General features: G+C 43.9%; 1 protein-coding gene across 3 annotated transcripts in view; it reads left to right on the plus strand.

Annotated features, from left to right (window-relative positions):
* Positions 1–19,202, plus strand: part of ptprga (protein tyrosine phosphatase receptor type Ga) — a 271,602-nt gene that overhangs the window by 196,298 nt on the left and 56,102 nt on the right. For all 3 annotated transcript variants that reach the window (XM_029694392.1, XM_029694393.1, XM_029694394.1), the window contains one exon: positions 10,822–10,917. In XM_029694392.1, the coding sequence (XP_029550252.1) occupies positions 10,822–10,917 (96 nt within the window). The remainder of the gene's footprint in view (positions 1–10,821; positions 10,918–19,202) is intronic.

Raw genomic sequence — 19,202 nt, forward strand, 5'->3', positions numbered from 1 at the left:
CTCTTATTCCCCTCTCCTCTCATCCAACGCTGTTTGCTTGAAGCTCACCAGCACTGTAAGACAATGGAACACTACAAATCTAGAGCTTGCTACGGTAATGCTAACATGTAGGGATAAATATTGATCGGTACGCTGGCTCTATTTTCAGTGCCCGTGGATACTCTGAGCACATTTAGTGTAACCTTGCCAGAATGCCCACGCTTCAGTTATGCTAGAACCCTTCCACGTCTTGGCAACACAGAAACCTATGATACTGTGCATGGCTATATAATTACTAAGATTTGTTTGTGGGATTAGGTGTGCGCGTGTGTGGGCATACAATCAAAGTAATAGCGTGCAGTCTATGCCAGGCTTCGGAAGTTGCAGTCTGCTGTCTGTGTAATGTACAGTCAGAGGAAATGAGTGGCATGGCAATAAAAAAACATGTCAGCGAGAGGAAGCTGAACAAGATGTCCAAAGAGGAAATGAAGAACAATGGCTTTATTGTTGAAAGAGTGGAGGATAGACCAGTCGGCTTAGAGCTACGGTTTTAGTGGACTGAGAGGAGGTTTTATAGCAGTGAGATAAATAGTGAAGCACTTGAGTGACGAGTAGGGTACTGGAGTCCCAGACTCACCATGTTCAGATTCTCAGTATCTCTGTGCAAATTCGAGAACGTACATTGACTATATCCAAACGTCTTGCACAGCGATATCAAAGTCAAAATATTATCATTTTCAACAATTAGTATTATTTTGGTTGGATTCAGAGAGAGGGAATAGCCTAAGTGGTATTCTTATTTACCGTCATGCTGGGCCTCTCTCTCTTTTCATATCCCTCTCCTCTATTTCTCTTCTCCTTCTTTCTCTCTCTCCCTTTCACCCACTATTTCTATATATCTATCTCTCCTCTCTCTTTCTCTCTCTCCCTCTCTCTCGCTCCCTTTTTTGGCAGCTACATTCCATTAAACCTTCAAAGATAACTGATGACTGCCATGCTGAGGTCCTTTTTTTTCTTTCTCTCTATTTTATTTATGATTGGCCTCCCTCTGGATAGGAAGGCGTGCAATTCCTAACATAATGTTATATTTCCTGGCCTGTCCTCAGTGACACAGAAAAACACAACCATTCTTTAAAAGCCCAATGCTACTGTACCTAGAGGGCAAATAGATGTTGTCCCAGTTCTGGGCTGGCTTGATACCATTTTTAGTAATCTCGTTTCAGATACAGGCTTCCGCTTTTTGTTTTCTCAAAAGCAATATTTTCCAGATTTTATGAGAAAGCAATACCCCCGAAATTGAAAAATGAGGGACCAACATTCTAACATTTCTCATGTAATGCATTTCAATTGGGTTTTAAGACAGATTGCAAAGGGCTACACACACCAAACATGTTTAATATCCCAGCTAGTGGTCCTGTATTGTACAAATTGTAGTGAGGGAGATGAGAGGTAGCTTTGGTGCCACCGGTGCCTATAGTAGGCTGGCTACACATGACCTTTTTGATGGACATCCATTTGTGAGAATTGAACAGAGCCAGGTCTTAACCCCCATGGATTGCTCAGCCATGTCCTAAATCCCATTGGACAGCTCAGGCAGTATGAAGCACAGCATCAAAACACCTCCTTGATGTGCTCTCGCCCCAACAAGGACACATAGCGAAGCACATCCTGTCTGTCTGTCGTTGGTTACTTCCCAGCACAAGGCTTGTGATTCAGCCTCAGATCTTCCATGGTCCCAGCGGGTGATATCGCAGAGCACTACCCAGTCTTGGTGCACGTCAGGAGGGACACAGCTCCAACTTTGTATCCACATCAAAGTGGAAGAACACAGAGGCTACTGTATTTTTTTCCTGTCAGCCCAAACATTGCAATACTTTTTTTTGTTATACCACTGTAGGACATGTGTATGGTACATGTGACTCGTGTGATGTGTGCTTCAGGGATAACAGCCCTAACGTCAGTGGAGAGCAGATATCCCTCCAAACAGAACATGGAACACTATCACTTTGTTCTATTATATGGCTTTGAAACCAGTGGTTTCTGTGTTAACTCTCTTTCAGCAGTCAAGCTCATTAGATATTTGATGAGCCTGTTTAGCTTTTAGCACCACGAGTCAGTTTTCCATCTTTGAAGGAAGTCTGTTTGTTTTTGTCAAGCTCAAGTAGGCCACTATCTCTTTCTTAATGAGCCAGAATGTCCATATTAATATTTCAGTCCTATTTGCAGAGAAAATACCCCCTCCCTATACAACCGCACGCACGCACACACACACACACACACACACACACACACACACACACACACACACACACACACACACACACACACACACACACACACACACCCCTAACAGTTGTGTAATTTTCAGACCATCGGAGGCACCACCATGTCTCGTTCTGTCTCATTATCAGAATCCCCAGTCTCTATCAGCCTCACTATTTATCTCTTTAGCTCAGAACTAGGGGACAATTCAAAAACACTCCTTCCACTCTCTGTTCCCCTCCCTCTTTCCATCTGTGTCCCACACTCTCTTCCACCCTCGTCCCAGCGCTCTTTCTCTATCTCCTCCCCCTGTCTTGCTGGGCCTTGGGCTGACATAGCATTGTGACAGAAGTAGATGTGAGGTTGAATCTCAGCATGCTGGCTGCTCAGTCTCCTCAGTGTAGGGCAGGATAGGAGCTGCCATATACAGAACATACAGTACACACTGGTGCACAGCCATGATTAATATTCCTTCCACAGTTTTGCAGATAAATCACACTCACGCCTCACTGCATTTTGTCTTTTCAGCATGTAGGACATGCTCCGAGTAAACATTCCACCTGTCTATACAGCAGACATGCTTGGTTTATGTGAAATGGCCTTGTCCTCTTCTTTCTCCTTTCCCATCTCTTCTTGGTGTCCTTTCTCTCTCTCTCCCTTTGTCCTCTTCTCTCTCTCCTCAGTCTTCAGAAGCTCTGAGCCTGTGTGGTGTTATTACCATTTATATTAATAGTGTCAAGCGCTATGCGCCTGGAACGTGTCCTTAGCCGCTCACACGTCTTTTTCTCTCTCCAAGTGGTCCGTAAACTCTAAAACATTTTCAGATGTGTCTGTTAGATTCACAGGATGGGCTATCCCCTCAGTAAGTAGCAAAGGCTTGAATTGTCTCGTTTGTGCTGGAGAAAGGGGCAAATTGGGCTCTGCTGTCAGACACAAGCAGAGGGAGAAAAGGTTGGAGAGATTGAGGGGTGGAGAAGAGGGGAGGGGGGACGTGTGCATGCGTGTTGCATGGGTGTGTTGGCTAGATGGATGGGAAATCTTTGGGAAGCGCTCCCAGGGCTCTGGCCACTCGTTTATCTCCCTCCTTCCTTCACATTGATGGCTGTTGTTCTAAAGGATAAAGTGTGGAGGTGGATAAACGCAGCCTGTCAGTCAAAGCCAGCATAGTGAGGGATGGAGGGGCCAGCCCTACCATGGCACTTACTCAACCCCCTGAGAGGCCACACAGAGGATACATTAACATGCCACCTGCATAGGCCTCATGATTAATCGCATATGCCCATTAATGTTGGGTAAATGTTTTCCTCGCTCTCATGCAAGATATGAATACATAGAGTACAGCAGTGGTTCCAACCAGGGTACTAGGACCCCTGGGGGTACTTGGTCTATCCACAGGGGGTACTTGAGAAGACTCATGAGACCATAGGCCTACTGGTAAAATGCACATGAGGGGGTACTTCAGGGGTACTCTGGGCAGAGCAAAATTCAGTTGGTGGTACAGTAACCGATAAAGGTTTGGCACCACTGGAGTACAGTACTGTATAACATATTTGTTTCTGTGAGTGGGTGTACACTTATAGATGTGGTATACATATTGTATGCATATAGGTGTGTGTCAGCACCTGTGTGTGTGCGTGTGCTTCATCAGTTGGCCCAATGATTGAGCAGAGAAGTCAAATATAGAATAGTTAGAATATATTGCTAGAATAAGACCCCCTCGCAGCATGTACACCATAACCACAATCATCACATACATTGGACCCAACGTATACCGACACCCAAATATGACACTTTGTGTGATACAAATTATATGTTTTGATGTGTTTTATTTAGTTCCTCTATAGGTTTCTTTCTAGGTTCCTGTCTTTCTAGGGAGTTTTTCAAAGCCTCCGTGCTTCTTCATCTGCATTGCTTGCTCTCTGGGGTTTTAGGCTGGGTTTCTGTATAAGCACTTTGTGACAACTGCTGTTGTAAAAAGGGCTATATAAATACATTGATTGATTGATATTTGTTCTCACAACAATGCCATAATTCACCTGGATAGGGCCTTTGTAATTGACAAGGTTATTAGTTATAATCTGAATAATTACTGCTCTGCTCTGGGAGTCACTCACCAGTGAGAGGGTGTGCTGAGCTATGAATCCACTCTGAGCCAGTACAAAGAGGAAATGAAACCTGGAGGAACGAAACCTGGAGGAAACTAATTGGTTAATGTCATTAAGATGCTCTGAATGAAGATGTATGGTCAATATGTTTATATCCCTGGGCGCAGGGACAGGCACAAATGGTTGGCCGGCCCTGGCCCGCAGTCAGCACAGTTTAGGAAGCCAGCTGATTGGCTATAATGATGAGTGGGCCAGGTCACTTCCTCTCCCCGAGCCTTTGATGTGAGGGGAGATGTTGATTGTTTCTGTCTGAGGAATGTTCCATCTTCAGAGGAGCTGTTCTATCAGTCCCAGACGGCGTGAGAGGAGGGGGTATTTTTTGCGTGACCGTGACCCTGCTCTGGTGGTTAGCACGTTCAAACCATCTCCGACCATCTATGGGGGTCTGGCTGCTGTTCTAACTTTTGAGATGTGTGATGGTGGATCCCGTGTGGAGCAGCGGGGGCTCCTTCCCTGTTCAAACATGGTTGTTTGGAGTTGAGATGGAGCTTGCACGTTTTACCGTGCTCTGCCTACCCCGTTTTTAAGCTACATGAATGGAGAAATGGTGTTACAGACCCCTAAGGCCATGAAACAAGGCATGATTCCTCCCCTGTCCTTCACCTTCCTCTCTCTCAAGAATTCTAGTTGTCTTCTACCCAGGTTGTTTTTCTTAGCTGATTTCAGTGTGCAGGTCGGAGGTCCCAGTGTTCTCTTCGCTGTGTGTGTGTGTGTGTGTGTGTGTGTGTGTGTGTGTGTGTGTGTGTGTGTGTGTGTGTGTGTGTGTGTGTGTGTGTGTGTGTGTGTGTGTGTGTGTTTGGTGTCTGTCATTGTTTCCCAGTCAATACATCTCTCTCCTTCTCTCTTGCAGTGTGGTATTGGAATGATAGTGTAGTGGGTGTTTTTCTGCTCACAATGGGAAATGAATATGTCATGTCCATTCTTTGCTTTCTTTCTGAGCGAAAATAATATGATGTTGTGGTTGCTCCTTTTCTTAAGGTTAGAAAATGATTTATGCGGGGCAGGAATGAAGATTTACAGAATATATATTTGTTTATCATTGTATTTCCCTCTGCATTGTCATGCTCCATGACTGCTGTTTCTCCCTATCCCCTGCTGTGACGCTCCCTGTGACTTTCAGTAAACCCATATGGTATTGATATGAGTGAGGTGACCTGTGGTCTGTAACAACTCACAGTGACCTGTGTTAATAGAGCTTGGGATCACATCTCGCGCTCTCTCTCTCTCTCTCTCTCTCTCTCTCTCTTTCTCACTCACTCACACACACACACACACACACACACACACACACACACACACACACACACACACACACACACACACACACACACACACACACACACACACACATATACACACACTCATGTGAACAGGAGACAGGCCTAATACAAAGCTGCTTGCTCTCCATAAGCCTGTGCATATTTGTCCAAGCTTTTCTGGGAACTCAGAGGGGAAAAGACCTTTCATTTCAACACGTTTGCATTCACTCAGGAATGTCAACATCCAGTCCCCTGGTTCCTTTGTTTATGTTGTGTTTTATTATGTGTGTGTGTGTATACGCCTCATATTTCTTGACTTATCTGCAGCCCGGGACTGCATAATGATGACACAGGGGTGACATTGAAGTGAAAAGAGCATGGCAGTGCTGGCACCATAGGATGTCAGGTCTGTCCTTCAGTGGGATGATATACTGGTGACACTCTGTACCTGATCACACTCTGTATACTCTATGTCCCGTGTCCTCTCATACTCTCTATACTGCTGCTAAACCCATGGTCACCAGTGCTAGTCCTGGTGAATATCAGAGTGTGCAGGCTTTTGTTCTAGCCCTGATTCAACTGAACAAGCTCTTGAAGCTCTCCAGAATCTCTCATCGCCATGTGAATCACACTGTGACCCACAACACAGCACATAGTGCTCCAGTCAAACATGCAGCACAGTTATAGTCTACCCTGGTTGCTGAGGTGCTCTAGTGTTCGGTGTGCAGTGTGTAAAGGTTTTTTCTGTTTGTCTGACATGAGTATGGAGAAAGTGTCCCCACCTGCCACTTCTCTTCTGGGCTGAATGCAAAGCGACTAGTGATCCATAGCCCTCAATACGGAGAGGTTATAATATGTAAGACCCCGCCATGCGTGGGTCTTACATACTATGTGTGTGTGTGTGTGTGTGTGTGTGTGTGTGTGTGTGTGTGTGTGTGTGTGTGTGTTAACACCCTTCTATACTCACTATGTGGCATTCTGTAGAGCTGCAATGCCGCTGTTGCCATCAATTATTATCTGACAGAAGAAGCTGATGGCATTAGGGTTCCATCTGAACACATGCTTTACTATGGGATTTACAGTTGAAGTCGGAAGTTTACTTACTCCTTAGCCAAATACATTTAAACTCAGTTATTCACAATTCCTGACATTTAATCCTAGTAAAAATGTCCATGTCTTAGGTCAGTTAGGATCACCACTTTATTTTAAGAATGTGAAATGTCAGAATAATAGTAGAGAGAATGATTTATTTCATATTTTATTTCTTTCATCACATTCCCAGTGGGTCAGAAGTTTACATACACTCAATTAGTATTTGGTAGCATTGCCTTTAAATTGTTTAAATTTGGTCAAACGTTTTGGGCAGCCTTCCACAAGCTTCCCACAATAAGTTGGGTGAATTTTGGCCCATTCCTCCTGACAGAGCTGGTGTAACTGAGTCAGGTCTGTAGGCCTCCTTGCTCGCACACACTTTTTCAGTTCTGCCCACAAATTTTCTGTAGGATTGAGGTCAGGGCTTTGTGTGATGGCCACTCCAATACCTTGACTTTGTTGTCCTTAAGATATTTTGCCACAACTTTGGAAGTATGCTTGAGGTCATTGTTCATTTGGAAGACCATTTGCGACCAAGCTTTAACTTCCTGACTGACGTCTTAATATGTTGCTTCAATAAATCCACATAATTGTACTTCCTCATGATGCCATCTATTTTGTGAAGTGCACCAGTCCCTCCTGCAGCAAAGCACCCCCACAACATGATGCTGCCACCCCCGTGCTTCACGGTTGGGATGGCGTTCTTCGGCTTGCAAGCCTCCCCCTTTTTCCTCCAAACATAGCGATGGTCATTATGGCCAAACAGTTCTATTTTTGTTTCATCAGACCAGAGCACATTTCTCCAAAGAGTATGATCTTTGTCCCCATGTGCAGTTGCAAACTGTAGTCTGGCTTTTTTTTTATGGCAGTTTTGGAGCAGTGGCTTCTTCCTTGCTGAGCGGCCTTTCAGGTTATGTGGATATGTAGGACTCATTTTACTGTGGATATAGATACCTTTGTACCTGTTTCCTCCAGCATCTTCACAAGGTCCTTTGCTGTTGTTCTGGGATTGATTTGCACTTTTCACACCAAAGTACGTTGATCTCTAGGAGACAGAACGCGTCTCCCTCCTGAGCGGTGTGACGGCTGCATGGTCCCATGGTGTTTATACTTGCGTACTATTGTTTGTACAGATGAACGTGGTACCTTCAGGCATTTGGAAATTGCTCCCAGGGATGAACCAGACTTGTGGAGGTCTACAATTCTTTTTCTGAGGTCTTGGCTGATTTATTTTGATTTCCCCATGATGTCAAGCAATGAGGCACTGAGTTTGAAGGTAGGACTTGAAATACATCCACAGGTATACCTCCAATTGACTCAAATGATGTCAATTAGCCTTTGAGAAGCTTCTAAAGCCATGTCATAATTTTCTGGAATTTTCCAAGCTGTTTAAAGGCATAGTCAACTTACTGTATGTAAACTTATGACCCACTGGAATTGTGATACAGTGAATTATAAGTGAAATAATCTGTCTGTAAACAATTGTTGTAAAAATGACTTGTGTCATGCACAAAGTAGATGTCCTAACCGACTTGCCAAAACTATATTTTGTTAACAAGAAATGTGTGGAGTGGTTGAAAATTGTGTTTTAATGACTCCAAACTAAGTGTATATTAACTTCCTACTTCAACTGTATATTAGGAACCCACAGAATGCCTCAAATAGATCAAAGGACGTTGTGCTGCTTTGTGTAAGAATTACAGCAGCGTGGAAAATGTAACTGGAATAATATTGACAATATTGATCATATGAGAAAGTGCCAGGAAATAGGTTTTATTACACGCACGCACGCAAGCGCACACACACACACACACACACACACACACACACACACACGCACACGCACAAAAACAAACAAACACTCTCCAGAAGAATGGAGCTTCACCTTGACAGGAGATACAGTGAGGAATGAGAGGCGAGCCTGCCGTGTGTGTGTGTGTGTGTGTTAGTGTGTGTGTGTGTGTGTGTGTGTGTGTGTGTGTGTGTGTGTGTGTGTGTGTGTGTGTGTGTGTGTGTGTGTGTGTGTGTGTGTGTGTGTGTGTGTGTGTGTGTGTGTATGTGTGTGTGTATGTGTCTTGCTTTATTGAGGTATTGCATTTACCTTCTCATCTTAATCAATAGGGATGAAATATATTTCATTTTACCAGGCTGATACATGTACATTGAGCATTAGTAACACCTGCTCTTTCCATGACATAGACTGACCAGGTGAATCCAGGTGAAAGCTATGATCCTTTATTGATGTCACTTGTTTAATCCACTTCAATCAGTGTAGATGAAGGGGAGAAGACAGGTTAAAGAAGGATTTTTAAGCCTTGAGACAATTGAGACATGTATATGTGCTATTCAGGGGGTGAATGGGCAAGACAAAATATTTATGTGCCCTTGAACGGGGTATAGTAGTAGGTGCCAGGCACACCGGTTTGTGTCAAGAACTGCAAAGCTGCTGGGTTTTTCATGCTCAACAGTTTCCCGTGCGTATCAAGAGTGGTCCACCACCCAAAGGACATCCAGCCAACTTGACAAAACTTTGGGAAGCATTGGAGTCAACATAGTCCCACATCCCAGTAGAACGCTTTCGACACCTTGTAGAGTCCATGCCCCGACGAATTGAGGCTGTTCTGAGGGCAAAAGGGGGCGCAACTCAATATGAGGAAGGTGTTCCTAATGTTCTATACACTGAGTGTTTGTACACACACAAACCCTGTCACCCTACAGTGAAGCACCAATCTTCACTCCCCCTCTCTCTCGTACACACACATACCCACGTCCCACCACCCCCACACTTGATTTATTGATGATTCTGATTCTGTGACGCACAGTTGATGATGATGCAGTGTGTGTCTCTGTGGTTTTTCCCATCTGAAACCCACACCACACAGATCCTGGTGTTGAGGATGTAGTGGTGTAGCTGTGTTGCGTTTGACGGAGCTGATCCTTCCCTGAGGACGTTAGGAGACGCTGAGTGATCTCTTTTCCCTGGTTAAAAACCCTTTATCTCAGAGCAGGACACACGCTACGTTCTTAAGCCCGCCCGCCTGGATGTGTGTCTGTGTGTGTGTGCAACTGCATGTGAGTTTTGCCTGCTGCACATCACCATGACAACCGGTCTGATGGACCATGTTGCCTGTGCTTTGTGTCTGCATGTGTTTACGAAAGAGAGAGAGATAAAATTAAAGGGGGCTCTAACTCTGAGTCTAACTGTACACCCTTCCAGTCTGGAGAGGGCTGTTTGTGCAGGCTTTTTAAGCTACAGTACTAGTCCTGTAGATCTGTGTGGATCAGTGTGTCTGTCTCTGAGAGCAGAGTGGACAACATATTGGGGACCATGCAGGGGGTTTCTTTATGCAGCGCTATGGGAGAAAACTATTCTATAACCAATGTATGACCTTATGACTTCATGCTGGCTGTAAACAGACCAGGCCTGTGTATAATTCAAGAATTCAGAGAAACCCCACAGAGGAGAGAGAAGTCAGAGAGCAGAACACACTCCCATTTTTATGTGCTGTGGCTTTGCAGACATGGTCATAAATGATGCAATTTGGAGATCCAAGCTGTTCCTTGAGAGAGGTGGAAGTTTTACAGATGGATGCCTAACACTTTCATTCATTCTCTCTCTCTCTCTCTCTCTCTCTCTCTCTCTCTCTCTCTCTCCCTCTTTGTCCCATTGTCTCTCCCTCTCTTTGTCCCATTCTCTCTCTCCCTCTCTTTGTCCCATTCTCTCTCTCCCTCTCTTTGTCCCATTCTCTCTCCTTCTCTTTGTCCCATTCTCTCTCTCCCTCTCTTTGTCCCATTCTCTCTCTCCCTCTCTTTGTCCCATTCTCTCTCTCCCTCTCTTTGTCCCATTCTCTCTCCCTCTCTTTGTCCCATTCTCTCTCCCTCTCTTTGTCCCATTCTCTCTCTCCCTCTCTTTGTCCCATTCTCTCTCTCCCTCTCTTTGTCCCATTCTCTCTCTCCCTCTCTTTGTCCCATTCTCTCTCTCCCTCTCTTTGTCCCATTCTCTCTCTCCCTCTCTTTGTCCCATTCTCTCTCCCTCTCTTTGTCCCATTCTCTCTCCCTCTCAGATGCAGATCTACATGTATAACTCGGATGACTTTGACAGCCTCAGTGCTGCCATGCGGCAGAAGAGGATCATTGCAGCGATGTCGGTCTTCTTTCAGGTGAGAACATCTCTCTCATCTCTTAGGCTTTTCAAACAGAGGGTTTTGACATGACCCTCTATCACTGTTGGATTCTAGCTTGGAATATACTCTTATTCATGTTAGTATACTAGAAGTACTTTACATGTATAATGTTATTGTTAAGTGATCCTATGGAGAGGGCCAGAGGGTAACAGTCTGGTTTCAGTCACTGATACGGTTGGATAGCCGTGGATTAGGGAGGAGTGAGGAATGTGGGCCGAGGTCAGGTCAGATGAAGTGCCAAAGAAAGTTTCTATTACACACACACCACCTAAGTTCCTGCCTAGCAACAGATATGTATTGGCTGTCTAGATGTTCAAGGAGGAGAATCTGCCTAGTAGGAGGGAATAAATACATGTGCTTGTGTAAACATGTCTTTGCAGCTGTGTGACCCAGTGGAATAAACTTGGTTTGAGCTTTGTCTAGTTGTCTGTTCTCTCTCTATAAGGGGCATGGAACAACACACTGCCTCAGTCTAAATCAATGCACAATACCAGAAGTGAAACACGACATTACTGCTTTACCATCACTGCTAGAGAAAAAAAAGTGTGTTCCTTTTGTTGTCTAAGTGTATGCAGTGAGCACTGTGTTTGTCTGGAACTTCGACTGTATCAGGCTGTATTGTCTTAAGTGGAGATATAAGTGTTGGCTGGCCTGAGTGTGCTGGCGGGTGGCTCTGTTGAGCTAGCAGTGGGCAGGGTCATGGTCAACTCCATCACACTGAATTGCCATGATTAAAAGTTCATTTGATGCCATCGATTGCGTAAGTGGGCTTTTACTTGGTCCATTACCTCTCCTTTACTACTCCCTTACACACACCGAGAGACATACACACTCGCCCACGTTTGCATAGTCCTCCAGTCCTCTCTCTTGGGTCCAGATTGGCCATTCTTTACGTTCATTGAATTACAATGATTCTGTCTTCTGCTCTCCCTTGCTCTCTCTCGCTCTCTCTCACTCTCTGTCTCTCTCTCTCCTCCTCTCCCTTGCTCTCTCTCGCTCTCCGTCTCTCTCTCCTCCTCTCCCTTGCTCTCTCTCACTCTGCGTCTCTCTCTCTCCCCCTCTCCCTTGCTCTCTCTCGGTCTCCATCTCTCTCTCTCTCCCCCTCTCCCTTGCTCTCTCTCGCTCTCTGTCTCTTTCTCTCTCCCCCTCTCCCTTGCTCTACCTCTATCTCTCTCCCCCTCTCCCTTGCTCTCTCTTGCTCTCTGTCTCTCTCTCCCCCTCTCCCATGCTCTCTCTCGCTCTCCATCTCTCTCTCTCTCTTCCTCTTCCTTGCTCTCTCTCGCTCTCCGTCTCTCTCTCTCCCCCTCTCCCTTGCTCTCTCTCACTCGCTCTCCGTCTCTCTCTCAACCTCTCCCTTTTTCTCTCTCGTTCCTCTCCTCTCTCTCTCCCTTTTTCTCTCTCGCTCCTCTCCCCTCTCTCTCTCCTCTCTCTTACTCCTGCTCTTCTCTCTCTCTGTCTCCCTCCCCTCTCTCCCACCAAGCACTGCAAACCCCCCCACCTTCTTATTCCTTGAAGAATCAGATCATTCAATCTCTAGACCTCAGAGGTTGAAGTGAAGCTGTGACCGCAATAACTAGGCAGATGCATACTGTATGGATCTCCAGAGATTCCATCTATGCTTTTGTTCTAATGCAAATGTGAGTATGTGTGGGTGTACTTTTTATAATGGCATTTTTCAATCTTTGATCTCCTCTAACTCAAACACTTTCTACTCTCTCAAGCAGTAACCTGCACTTGCGTGCGTGAGGGCCATGTGTGTGCATGTGTACACTGCATGTACAGTGGTTCCTCCTTCAGAAATTGCGAGATTACGCCATGTGACTTAGAGGTAATTTGTGGTTTAGGATGGTACCCTGCGTCACCACTACATTGCTCCAGACCAGCGCAAGGGGGAGTTAGAGCACTGATTATGCTTTTGGGTCCTACTGTGTCTAACTGACAATGAATGGGTGACATAAACCTAAATAGAAATTGATAATTGTGCACGACTTCAGTATTGCTTACTAAAACTGTTGTTACACTAAGGTTTTTTATTCTTTTATTTTGTTAAGATTATTTTGGTCTTACTGTAGTACTGTATGCCACTCCCAACCGGTCACGTTATACAGCACCTGAGTGGTGCAATGGTCTAAGACACTGCATAGCAGTGCAAGCTGTGTTGCTACGGATGCTGGTTCAATACCCGTGCTGCCCTCGACTGGGAGACCCATGAGATGATTGTAGGTTTTTGGTTTCTCTCCCTCTAAAAACAGAAATAAAAAAATCCAAATAACAAACTGGCTTTATTTACAAATTAGTAACAATTTCTCACCCCATGTTCAAGAATAGCCTTTTTCTCGCTCATTTTACATTATTTGAAAACGAAATAATCTCCAAAATATTGTTATTTTTTAAACAAAGCAATTATTATTATTAGTATTATTATTTTAAAATGATATAAAAGCCTGTTGGATATTCTCACAGATACATTATTAACCCTGTTATTAGCAGGACAATATACAGTGAGGGGGGAAAAGTATTTGATCCCCTGCTGATTTTGTACGTTTGCCCACTGACAAAGAAATGATCAGTCTATAATTTTAATGGTAGGTTTATTTGAACAGTGAGAGACAGAATAACAACAAAAAAATCCAGAAAAACGCATGTCAAAAATGTTAGAAATTATTTGCATTTTAATGAGAGAAATAAGTATTTGACCCCCTCTCAATCAGAAAGATTTCTGGCTCCCAGGTGTCTTTTATACAGGTAATGAGCTGAGATTAGGAGCACACTCTTAAAGGGAGTGCTCCTAATCTCAGTTTGTTACCGGTATAAAAGACAACTGTCGATAGAAGCAATCAATCAATCAGATTCCAAACTCTTCAGCATGGCCAAGACCAAAGAGGCCATTCTTTACGTTCATTGAATTACAATGATTCTGTCAGGCTGGAATGGGCTACAAGACCATCACTGTATCACAATTCCAGTGGGTCAGAAGTTTACATACAGAAAGTTGACTGTGCCTTTAAACAGCTTGGAAAATTCCAGAAAATGATGACATGGCATTAGAAGCTTCTGAAAGGCTACTTGACATCATTTGAGTCAATTGGAGGTGTACCTGTGGATGTATTTCAAGGCCTACCTTCAAACTCAGTGCCTCTTTGCTTGACATCATGGGATAATCAAAAGAAATCAGCCAAGACCTCAGAAAAAAAATTGTAGACCTCCACAAGTCTGGTTCATCCTTGGGAGCAATTTCGAAATGCCTGAAGGTACCACGTTCATCTGTACAAACAATAGTACGCAAGTATAAACACCATGGGATCGCGCAGCCGTCATACCGCTCAGTAAGGAGATGCGTTCTGTCTCTTAGAGATGAACGTACTTTGGTGCAAAAAGTGCAAATCAATCCCAGAACAGCAAAGGACCTTGTGAAGATGCTGGAGGAAACAGGTACAAAGGTATCTATACCCACAGTAAAACAAGTCCTATATCGACATAACCTGAAAGGCCGCTCAGCAAGGAAGAAGCCACTGCTCCAAAACCTCCATAAAAAAAAGCCAGACTACGGTTTGCAACTGCACATGGGGATAAAGATTGTACTTTTTGGAGAAATGTCCTCTGGTCTGATGAAACAAAAATTTGTCCATAATGACCATCGTTATGTTTTGAGGAAAAAGGGGGAGGCTTGCAAGCTGAAGAACACCATCCCAACCATGAAGCACGGGGGTGGCAGCATCATGTTGTGTTTTTTTTTGCCGCAGGAGGGCCTGGTGCACTTCATAAAATAGATGGCATCATGAGGAAGTACAATTATGTGAATATATTGAAGCAACATCTCATGACATCAGTCAGGAAGTTAACGCTTGGTCGCAAATCAGTCTTCCAAATGGACAATGACCCCAAGCATACTTCCAAAGTTGTGGCAAAATGGCTTAAGGACAACAAAGTCAAGGTATTGGAGTGGCCATCACAAAGCCCTGACCTAAATCCTATAGAACATTTGTGGGCAGAACTGAAAAAGTGTGTGCGATCAAGGAGGCCTACAGACCTGACTCAGTTATACCAGTTCTGTCAGGAGGAACGGGCCAAAATTCACCCAACTTATTGTGGGAAGCTTGTGGAAGGCTACCCGAAACGTTTGACCCAAGTTAAACAATTTAAAGGCAATGCTACCAAATACTAATTGAGTGTATGTAAACTTCTGACCCACTGGGAATGTGATGAAAGAAATAAAAGCTGAAATAAATCATTCTCTCTACTATTATTCTGACATTTCACACTCTTATAATGATTTAATGTCAGGAATTTGATTTGTAATGTATTTGGCTAAGATGTATGGAAACTTCCGACTGTATATTTGTCGTTTTGTTCATGGCTCCCGAGTGGCACACAATAGGATTGCCTTGCAGTTCTCCAGCTGTATCAACTGAAAGCGCGCGAGGTTCAAGGCACAATGGCAGGGGGCACGGGATGGGCCTCAGAGCCGCGCACCGAAGACCGACCTAGCCCATGAGGAAGGGAGGAGGAGGAAGGGGGAGGGTGGTGGACCCCCACCCCGCCACATTGGCAACACTAAGGGGCATTGCACTTATAGTGGCGCTGACAAGGGAAACGTTCCCGCTTTTCTGTTCTTAGTGCCAGTCTGCACATTCAAACTAAAATAATGTAACTATTAATGGCATCTTTATGCTTTCATTAATAAAATAATGATAAAAATACTCTTTCAAAATGCTGATGTTTATTTAGTTATGGATCCATAATGAATTAAAATGGGAATAAATATCACTGAATTACAGAAATATCCTCCAATCCTCTATATGTAATTATTGGCGGAGAGTCACGTCATATTTTTTGATATACTGTAGGCCTACCGTAGGCGACATGAGTCTCACTAGTGTTGAGTAATGTGCTGTTAAAAGTGGTGTAGGTCTTATTTATTTAAAGAGCATATTGAAGTGAACTATTTTAGCACCGTTTCATCGCTGCTCTGAGACAAGCATGGGGACTGGTCTTGATAAATCAATGAGATACATTTTTTCACTGAATCTCCGTTTGGGTATTGATTAGAATAGAATTAGAAAATTAGGGTGTAGAAATGTTATGCTCTTAGTGTAACCTTTATTTAACTAGGCAAGTCAGTTAAGAACAAATTCTTATTTACAAGGACAGCCTACTCCTTCCTTCCCGTCGGGGATTTGAACCCCGGTCTCCCGCGTGCCCACACGACACAGGGTTCAAATCCCCGACGGGAAGGAAGGAGTAGGCTGTCCTTGTAAATAAGAATTTGTTCTTATTTAGCTAAATAGCTCAGTACTGTACTCCCGACCGTCACGTTGTACAGCGCCATATTTTCCGTTCCAACCTAATGGAAACCCAGAGGGTTTTTCATTTTTCTTAGAATAGAAACACCATAATATTAATCAAATGAATTAAGCAAGTACCAGTCAAAATTTTAGACACACCTATACATTCCAGGGTTTTTCTTTATTTTTACTATTTTCTACATTGTAGAATAATAGTGAAGACATCACAACTATGAAATAACACATATGGAATCAGTTAATTAAGAACTAATTATTATTTACAAGGACAGCCTACTCCTTCCTCCCTGTCGGGGAATTGAACCCCGGTCTCCCGCGTGCCCGCATTCTCTAGTACAGCCATTATTGAAGGCTATCAAATGCTTCTCAAAGATGCCCTCTGGTGGTCAAACTAGCACTAACTAGCATTAATGGTACCAGTGGTTCACACTTAAATAACGTGCCATATAATTCTGCGGCACTATGCAAGCTGCGCCGCAGTACGCTGCAACTTTTAAAGGAGGAACCACTGTAACAACGCCCAATGTAGAATGCAGAGCACAGAGAAATGGATTGACTTATTTTCACACAAACACACATACACAAACACACACACACACACACACAATGAGCCCCCAAACTGATTGCCAGATAGCCAGTATCTGGCAGGCCCTGAGAGTTGATGTATCCCTCGGGGTGGTTATCGTGATGAGGTATCCTGTTCAAAAGTGAGGCTTCCCTCTATGGTGATAACCTTAAAGCTCCTCTCCTCTGTCTGCCAAGTTACACAACCCCACCAGGCTGCGTATCCACACAACATCAAGAAAGACCACTGGCTAATAGCAACCTCACTGCTTACAGAGAACAAATCAATACACACAATAACTACTAGTACTGGGCGATAAATTGATAATTATTTTATGATAAAAGATAAATTGCAATAAATAACATTTTGTTGGAGGTGCACAGTTACTCTCCATTAGCTCTATTTTTACACCATGGCAAAGAAATTGGCATGATGTATTATCCTAAGTTTGGTTACCAGGTGACCCAGCATATGATTTCTAAGATGATATAATGCTGCTTCAGAAAAATACCTGTATTTTAAACATTCATTTAGTTATGCATTTATTTCTGATTTTAAATGTAATAGTATTTCATACCAAGTTCATCTCCATTAGTATATTGGTGTTTGGTAAATGCAGCATATTATTTGCTCCAAACACAATCAAAATGTAGGCCTCTAACTTTTTGCTCACAATAAATACCGATGGCGAGGTGAAGTCGATGGCCTAAACACTGCAACCCTGTCCATCCATTTAGGTTGGTGGCTTTCACGACGTTTGCCCCACTGTCTGTTGTGGTGCACACCTGCTTCTCCTTTGGCTGATCCCAGGCTGCTAGCGAGTCCTGCAGCCCCTGGCCCCTGGCCCCTGACGTGGGCTATTATCTCCCCCCCAGTGTGTTCCTCTGGAAAGTAGGCAGTCTGCTCTGCTAGCACCTGCTACGCAGCTTCCAGTCGACATCGATGTAGTGCAGTGTCAATGACATATAGGGCTCCCTTTGTTGATGCGAAATAGTGCGCCTGTTTCAGCACTGATATTATTTTGTAAATGGCATTTTGTATTTCTTGTCCAGAGTGCTGAACCATCTTCTTGAACCCACTTTGTTCAACTGTTGAATTTGGGGCCGTGTCTTTAGCGATGTGGTACGTTATGGCATCTGTTATTTCATTCCATCGGTGAGTGTGTTGGATAGGGAGTTGTGTGTGCAAACGATTCTTGTCATGACGCTTATTGGCATAGTTTTTCTTTGCCATGCATTCGTCATGTTGTGTTACAAATTACGTGCCTGTGTTACAAATGGAGGATAGGTGGTTGCTACAGTTCAAGCACACTGCCTCACACTGCCTCACCCTGCTCGATGTCACAAGGTTTAAAACCAAAATAATCCCAAACAACTGACACAGCGTCCTTCTTTGGCAGTTATTGTTCTTGGATTTCTGGGACAGCATTTTCTTTGTCTCCATTCATTTCCCCCCACTAATGAATGAGGCTACTCGCAACATCACTTGGGAGAAGTGCCAACAACAGGTGTAGGAAGCATGGGACAGTACATTGACTGCTGTAGTTTTGGTTCAAATGAATCAGCATAGATGAAAGTGTTGAGCTCCAGGAGCGGAATGCTGTTTCCTATGCTGTTTTGCTTTCATATATGCCACACAGCTCCATAGGCTGTTGAACTGTTTGGCCATAATGACCATCGTTATGTTTGGAGGAAAAAGCGGGAGGCTAGCAAGCCGAAGAACACCATCCCAACCGTGAAGCACGGGGGTGGCAGCATCATGTTGTGGGGGTGCTTTGCTGCAGGAGGGACTGGTGCACTTCAGAATATAGATGGCATCATGAGGAAGTACAATTATGTGGATATATTGAAGCAACATCTCAAGACATCAGTTAGAAGTTAAAGCTTGGTCGCAAATGGGTCTTCCAAATGGACAATGACCTCAAGCATACTTCCAAAGTTGTGGCAAAATGGCTTAAGGACAACAAAGTCAAGGTATTGGAGTGGCCATCACAAAGCCCTGACCTCAATCACATAGAAAATGTGTGGGCAGAACTGAAAAAGCATGTGCGAGCAAGGAGGCCTACAAACCTGACTCAGTTACACCAGCTATGTCAGGAGGAATGGGCCAAAATTCACCCAGCTAATTCTGGGAAGCTTGTGGAAGGCTACCCGAAATGTTTGACCCAAGCTAAACAATTTAAAGGCAATGCTCCCAAATACTAATTGAGTGTATGTAAACTTCTGACCCACTGGGAATGTGATGAAAGAAATAAAAGCTGAAATAAATCATTCTCTCTACTATTATTCAGACATTTCACATTCTTAAAATAAAGTGGTGATCCTAACTGACCTAAGACAGGGAATTTTTACTAGGATTACATGTCAGGAATTGTGAAAAACTGAGTTTAAATG

Source organism: Salmo trutta, chromosome 16, assembly GCF_901001165.1.
Source record: "Salmo trutta chromosome 16, fSalTru1.1, whole genome shotgun sequence".
NCBI lineage: Eukaryota > Metazoa > Chordata > Actinopteri > Salmoniformes > Salmonidae > Salmo > Salmo trutta.